Source organism: Lactuca serriola, chromosome 1 (genome assembly GCF_051521515.1).
Source record: "Lactuca serriola cultivar US96UC23 chromosome 1, Lser_US96UC23_V15, whole genome shotgun sequence".
Classification (NCBI taxonomy): Eukaryota; Viridiplantae; Streptophyta; class Magnoliopsida; order Asterales; family Asteraceae; genus Lactuca; species Lactuca serriola.
The window spans coordinates 43465834-43473788 of record NC_136408.1 but is presented as its reverse complement, the minus strand read 5'-3'; the positions used below and the strand labels follow the sequence as shown (position 1 = coordinate 43473788).

At 33.5% G+C, this 7955-nt stretch overlaps 1 protein-coding gene across 1 annotated transcript; it reads right to left on the bottom strand.

Moving 5' to 3' along the window:
* Nucleotides 1-1719: 1719 nt before the first annotated feature.
* On the bottom strand, nucleotides 1720-5969 carry LOC145086103 (hexokinase-1-like). Its single transcript, XM_079023836.1, has 9 exons — nucleotides 5454-5969; nucleotides 4803-4950; nucleotides 4532-4714; nucleotides 4372-4446; nucleotides 4130-4285; nucleotides 3670-3768; nucleotides 3426-3556; nucleotides 3220-3301; nucleotides 1720-2388 (listed from the first exon to the last, which is right to left on the bottom strand). Exons 1-9 carry the CDS (start codon nucleotides 5723-5725, stop codon nucleotides 2056-2058), a joined length of 1479 nt encoding a protein of 492 aa, XP_078879962.1. The 5' UTR covers nucleotides 5726-5969; the 3' UTR covers nucleotides 1720-2055.
* Between the last annotated feature and the right edge of the window lie 1986 nt (nucleotides 5970-7955).

Sequence of the window (7955 nt, the reverse complement as noted above, 5' to 3'; positions counted from 1 at the left end):
AATTATAATCATTCTCTTTGTCCATCTGTTGTTTTCCGATTTCCGATTTATGACGACTGACTAATTGAACAAATCAAATCAGTCCAGGCTTGGTCAAGCGCTTAGGGTTGTCATCACTAAATCATCGAGGGGCCCACATATATCGTTTTTATCCCTCTAATGGAAAAAGGAATGGATAAACTTCGACTCAGATGCTTGTTTGTATTTAATCATAAAATCACACACAACAATATGTTTTATAACACCAAGTTAATAGTGCGTTTACATATGTCAATGTGCAACCGACTTGTAAATTACAACTCACATGTCTTGGTTTCAAGAATATAAGATATTATCGTCTCACAATCACTCGTGATAAAATCCATGAAGTGATTCAGATGAGCATGGGTTTAATCCAATACTCGAATCTTATTCCAAGAGTAATCATGAACACTGCAGCAAACTTGTGCTATGTTTAAAACACCTAGACAATCTACAGTCAGATTCATGACAGTCTTTTCTCAATACCTACTTCCAAAATATGATCGACTGTGGATAGTTTGAAAAACCTAGTTATTCAGGAAGTCAAAACATGCAAAGTGAAACACAAGAATAATCGAATCCAGTATGGTCTCAGAACTTATGAATATAAAAAAAAACACCTTTTATTTAATCACCATATTGATTATACATTATTCATTGTATAATGTTTTGATTAATCAACTTAATACTTGAATTAAAACAACAATTATGTCATGCTCCAAGCATACACACTATGTTTGCCTATGGTTCTTTTGTTTGCAAAATAAATCAATTGAAAGCATTTCAATGACACTCATTTCACAATTCCAAATCCTTATCGTAAATGTAATAATACCAAATTTTTGTCATTCGCTATAATTTGTTAGATTTTAAACTTATATACAATGATCCTCTTGTAATGACTATGCACAAAAGTCATAGAGACTTGGCGACAGACATTACAAAGTATTCTAATGGAAAGCAATTCCATGGAAGCGAAGTCTCACATTCAAAGTACATTCCTTTGAATATCCTTCTTGCATTAAGTTTCCTAATCTTACACAGATTTAAAGAATAACTTCCACTTATGGTAATATTTCCATATTACCATTTTGACTATCACCTCTGAACAAGAGTTGCTTCTTTTCAGAATATGTCAATATGGTCCTTCCAAAATTCAGAATATACTTCCAACTGTCCATAAGCAACCAATCTTTGGTAAACCTCAGATTGTCCTCGACAACTGCTTAATCATTTTAGTAATATCTCGTTCTAGTCCCTTTTCCCTCTTAATGCCCTAGCAATTTGGAAAATTAGAACAAATTAATATTATAACTTATGTAATCGATGCTATATCCGAAGCATATGGGATACGATACAATTGGTGATTATTTAACATTTTAATAAGATCTATCAAATTTAGAAATTTGGAAAATAAATATAAAAAATCCCAAACGTTTTTTTTAGAATAACCCTATTTTTATTAGGTTGATTTTATATCATTCTTTTTGGAACAACAAATTTAAATTATTCATAAACTACACTTTAAATCAATATATATTTACAACTGAAACCGAACCTCACCGTCAACAAATTTAAATCACCTTTGATGTTGGGCTACAAGCCCTTTGATGCTATATCGGTTCAATAGTATTTGACTGAACCCATTCACGGCGATATATAACTCAAGATGAATCGCATGGCATGAAGAAAAAAATCTATTTCAAATTTCCCAATTTTTATTAACCATTAACGAGCTCCAAAACACAAGAATCACAAAACTAAGTCCAAAAAGGGTTTGGGTGTAGCATAAGCATTAAGCAATGCCACATCCGGGTCTCAGTAGAGTTCATACACTTTCGCCATAAAATTAAAGTAGTTCCAATACGAATCTCTCTCGCTCTCTCTATCTCTAAATAAAATGAGGGAAATTTCAACAACAATTTCCAATCACTACGTTTTCGGGATCGGAGCCACAACTATAATAAGTAATCAAACAACGAACCCTACTGAATTCCGTTACCTTCTTCTTCTTCTTCTTGGAGATCCAATTACCTAGACGTACTGGGAGTGAGAGGCGGCGAGAAGAGCAGCACCGATTCCTGATCCATCGGTGGAGAGTACAAGCTTAACGTGTTTTCCGACTTCGTCTCCGAGTAATTCATGCAAAGTGTTCTCGAGACAGTGTCTGTATTCGGTGTAGTGCTCATACAACCCTCCGTCCATTGCTACGACCGTGTCCGGGATATCACCGTCTCTAACGGTGTCTCTTCCGGTTTTCTTCAGAATCCCCAAAATTCCGGCAGCCGCGAGCCGGGCACCTCGTGTGGCCATGATGTTGCATATCTCCACCACGATCTTTCGTGTCGGGAGGGGTGTATCGGATATCTGCAATTTAACCGATAATTCAATAATTCATCATGTTAATAGAAACAGAGAATAAATCAGCAAGTCCAGTTCGGTTGAGAATCGGGTCGGGTTTGCCCATCATCTTTTTCTTCTTTTCTTTATTGATTTGTTTATCCAAATAGAAAACCGATTTTAGATGCTTACATTTTTCATTGCATAATATTTTAATAATAATTTTTTTTTGAAAGGATTAAGGTTGTGTTTTAAAGACTAGTCGAAAAACTAACAAACTACTAGATAAAGTATCATCATTTGCTAAAAATTATTTAATAAGCTAGTAGACAAATGTAAAATGATATAAAAAGATATTTCGATATATAATTAAAAACTAATGTTAAGGGTGTATTTGAAAAACTTAAGAAATTAAAAAAAAAAAAAAAAAAAAAAAAAAAAAAAAAAAAAAAAGTTTATCAATAAATAATCTCAAATACCATTTTAAAAAAACTAGCTGCAATTTTATTGGTCTCACTCTCACCAAACATTACACTGCAATAAGCTCAACATAAGCTAATTTATGCGCGCCAAAACACTACCTAAGTAAATTTTCAAATGAACAAAAAAAGTATGTTGCTATTACTTGCCTTTCACCGGGATGTAAAGTTTTTAATAGTTGTGCTATGTGATTGGAAAAAAGATAAGTAGTTTTGACTAAAACATTTTAGTAAGAAAATATTTAAAATTACCTTTTTAGTCATTAAAGGTAAAATATAAGCTAAAAGTTGAGTTATTTTTACGCAAATGGTTAAAAATATCCCGTTTAAGCTTTAACAACAAATATGAGAAGCTAAAACAAGTGTACAGAAAACGGACGTCGAATACGTCTTTCAATTTGCTGCCGACCACATTGAGATCGGGGGATGTGTCATGATGCATTGCGGACATTTCAGGTGTCCTGTCAATAATTACACAACAAAGAAAGTAAGTTTCAGAAGATCATAAAAAATCATATTTACTTATCATAAACTTAAGCTCTAATATTAAAAACTAAAGGCTAGGGTTTACAAAATACAGAATACCTCAATATAAATTGAGTTTTTAGCTTTGGGGGAACAGTGTCACCGAAAAGGGCAGCGTCTTCAGCCATCCTTAATAAAACTCTACGAAGAATTTCTCCAAGATACATGCCCGAAATCATTTTTTCAAATATCTGCCAAATGTGCATTAAATTAAATCATATTATAATCCCACAAGAATTTATTAAATAATAATCCAAATATCATATTCATATGCATATAAATATTAAAAAAGAAAAATCATCACCTGTTCCCCGGGGTTCAAACTCTCTGAATCGAGCTTGTTATCATACTCAGTTGAGGGAAGATGCGATGACCTAAAGTTACCCCACTCCATGTTGATCACCTATACAACAAAAATCATGTCTCATTATTTTTGCAAACTTACATTTCATTAATAATAGCAATGTAGTATTTTTAGTTTTTTACCCATAACATCAACATGCTTGTATTTTTCTATCACGTATTTATGTTTTGCTATCAGTATGGACAATGTACTTTCTTTTTACCTAGGAACAACATTTTTTGATTTTTTTTACGCATAATAACAACATACTTGCATTTTTGGACATTGTACTATATCTGTTACATATTCTTGGTATACATAAAGAAATATAAGCATGTTGCTATTATTAGTAAGAAATTGTAAGCACGTTGTTATTATGTGTAACAAAATGTAAGTAGTTGACAACAAAATCATTGCTCACCATTTCTCCCGTTTTGGGAGGTGGGCCATGCCATTTTGGTATAGCCTGAGCTCGTTCCACATAGGCAGCATTACTTCCGGTACCCAAGATCACTGCAGCAACAACATCTTTGTTTCCATATCTACCCCCAGCCAAAGTTCCAACTGTATCATTTACCTAGAGAAATTTCACAGTTAATAAAAAATCAATACACTTTTTTTTTATTGTAAAATTATTGATATTTGGGTAATTCTTGATCTTACCAGTGCAGAAACACGCATATTGACACCTTGTCTTTTCATGGCTTCTGCCAAATGTGCAACAACATCTTGACCGATCTAGTATTTAAAAAATATGTCAATTGAAAGATATTTTTTTTAAACATCAGGATTGTAATTTCTACTGAATCGATAGAAAAGTAACCATTTTCTCAATGGAGAAGCCTTTTGTCCACCGAATAAGTGTCCCTGAATCAATAGACAATTGCATGACAGGGAAAGAGAAAGTGAACCCTAATTCCCTCTGCCTCCCCGCAAGAAGCTGAAACTTCTCGCTTTCATCAGCAACAAATTTAGCAAGTTCTGCTGCAATGTAGTCAAAAAGTGTCTGAAACAAAACTAAATTTTCAGATCTTAGAGACCACATAACAACACCCATCTAAAAGCTTAAGTTCTTGAGAGAAAGAGCAGCTTACTTCTGCATCTCCAACCATCAATTGAGGAGGAATTGACACCTCAGCAAACTCTTGACATTCAATAGAAGACTTTCCGGTCAACTGCACTCGCAAAACACGGAAATTTGTCCCCCCAAGATCTAATGCATAAAACACTCCTTGCTCTTCACTGAAGTAAAAAAAAATGATCTAATAAAACTTAACAGAGATACAAGTCATTATTTTTACAAAGGATGAGCGAATTGATTATTACTCCTTTCTTTTTGAATATGAAAACTGTTTGATTTATAATATCATACTAAAAGTTTTGATGACTATAGTACAATTCACTGTAGCTAGTACCATCTTGGATTGAATTTTAGGCATTCTTTTCATTTATGATCAAACAAATTCCTGTAACGGAAAGGAATGGAAAGGATAGAGGAAAGGCTGCTCAACCAGATCAAAACGATAGATCTCAGATCCAGCAAAAGAAAGAATCATGGTGCACCTAACTTAGCCCTGTTGATGGGATTTCCATAGTAAACACAACTTATTGGTTTCCGCTGTTAGAAATTGAAGCGTAATTCATGATGCTGTAGCATTTGAATCGACATAAAGTTGCCTAATTGTGAAATAATCCAAGTAAAAACAATCGATCGACGTGAATATGTGTAGATATATGAAAATTACCCAGTGGGGAGATTGTCTACGTAGCTGATGAGCATCTTAAGTTTGCTGCCACCTTCAGAGGCGAGTCCGGCATGCATCTCAACAGTCATGGCATCAGATATCTGCTTCAACTTGGAAGCAGGGGTAGCGCATTTCTCTTCCAATTCTTTGAGGATATCAGCGGCTGTTACACAGCGATTCGAAATACGCATACGGTGGCGCATAATTAAAGCCGCGGCAGCACAAACTGCAGCCGAGCCTACCACCGCGACACCCATAGTCACCTTCCCCATCGCAAACGATTAAGGATCTAGGACTCAAACCGACCCAGATAACAAAAATGAAGAATGGTATGATGAATTGGATGGGATGATCAGAAGCTGAGAAATGGGAATTAGCAAATGATAATGAGGTGATTGATGCATATGAGAGGCAAACCCTAAGATTGAGGGGGAAAAAGAGAGAAAAAGGGGGGATTACGTAGAATGGAACGAAAGAAGGACCTGCAAATGAGCTGAGTTCAATTGATTCCGACGAATGTGGGTTTTGGTGCCAGATTCTACCGAACCACGTGTCTATGCTTTCTTGCATCTTACCGTTTGTTCTTTGTGGGTCCCAAACCAGACAATACTAACCGTCAATATTATCTGGAAAAAATACGTAGGACCATTAGTTGAGATCTTACCTTTTACTAACCAAATCATTCGGTTTGGTAACAAAATTCCAACTTTAGAAATATGAATTAAGGTATTTTAACTTTTATATGAAATAAATCAAGGTTGTCTTGTCGATCTTAACACGTGGATTTGATAAGATTTGTTATTGAAGTATAAGTTATGATGAAGATTATATATTGGTACGAATATAAGTGAATGCATTATGCATGGGAAAAGATGTGTTAATAAGTTGTTTGTTTTTTTAAACAAAAATTTATCAACTCTGTAAACCATCTGACCTCTGCAACCTTCTGAAGCAGAAGAGGTAGACCAAGCAGCTGTAGACTGTAATAAAAAGCGTGTTTGTTTTTTAGCATCTGCATGCTGCTGCAGATATTAAAAAATTAAAATAAACGGATTTTATATACCGAAAATTTAAGAATGTATGACATTTCAATAAGATTTTATAGTATTTCAGTAAAAATAAGGATATTTCAGCAAGAAAATATCATTATTCAATATAAAAAAACGAAAAAATAATTTAGCAAGAATAAACAAAAATAAATAAATAAAACAAGAATTTAGCAAAATTTCAGTAACATATAATCAAAAGATTTCAACAAGGAAAAAAAAGGGGTGGGGGGTGAAAATACATCATGGCTTAATCATTAAGCACTTAGGGGCTGTTTGACAGGATCTGAATTTTTAAGATCTGAATTTTTAAGATGTCTGAATTTCTAAGAGGGTCTGAATTTTTAAGATCTGAATTTTAACATGTTGTTTGGTTGGAACCTCTGAATTAATATGCTGAATTATAAAAATGACCATTTTACCCTTATATATTATTTTGTGCAAAATTCAATGTTTTATGTTCATAAAATAACCAAACAATTTGAATAATTATAGAAGATATATATTTAAACACCATACAAAATCCAAATTAAACAAAAAAAAACAAATCAAACATAAATAATTGACAAATCTATACAACTATAGCAATCATTGTTTTGGAAGACATTGCTTTAACTAAACAGATTTTTCAAAATACAGTGCTCTAATAGGAAATGTGAAATTATGATGCTATAATAAAGAAATCAACAAAAATGTATGCCCGTAGTCTTTAATACACTAGTTGTTTCACCTCACAAAAATCCTGCATTATATAAGCTTTCGTTAAGCTTTCCAAAGGCCTGGTCTTTTTGAAGGAGTTGTTTGGCTTGTCATACGACTCATATCAATTATATATTCCTGCAATCAATTGTAATGTATAATTAGGAGCTGTTTAGAGTTCTTGATTTTGTCCCCTCCCTTTTATCTATTTTTTGTGCTTATTGTCTGGCCTCTAGATCCACACGAGTCAATGAATAGCTAGATGATATGATTGACAATAACAAATTTTTAAAAAGCAACAACATTTGAACAGATAAAATATTTGGTAATGTTGACAAAGAATTCATCAAACAGGTAATAGCATCAGATTTCGGATTCTATAGCATTAGATTTATCAAGCATTATAACATCAGATTTCACATTTCACATAATCAATTTTGTGAAAGAAAACACCAAAAAAATAAGAAACTTCCAATCCAAAATCAAAATCATGATGTTATTCGCATAATTAGTAACGTGAGATATCATAATTTGAATCAAAGCATCTGATTTATATAGAATCGGATGTCAAACCTTGAAATTGATTGCAGATGTCAAACCTCAAAATCGATTGCTCCAGACATCAAATCATGAAATAGATTGCTCCAAGGCGATGGTTGGGGGAAGACGAAAGCGACGAAGGGAGGAAGAATCAGGGTTCTTAAATCGATTACATAAAATCGATTTGAGAAAAATCTTACCTGATGCTATTATCTCC

Bases quoted from the DNA above. Each gene is read 5' to 3' on its own strand.
- LOC145086103 (XM_079023836.1), bottom strand. From the start codon at position 5,725: ATGGGGAAGGTGACTATGGGTGTCGCGGTGGTAGGCTCGGCTGCAGTT. The intron at 4,715-4,802 runs GTAAGCTGCTCT...GTTTTGTTTCAG, and splicing joins TGATGGTTGGAGATGCAGAA to ACACTTTTTGACTACATTGC. The intron at 2,389-3,219 runs GTCCGTTTTCTG...GTTAAATTGCAG, and splicing joins AATTGAAAGACGTATTCGAC to ATATCCGATACACCCCTCCC.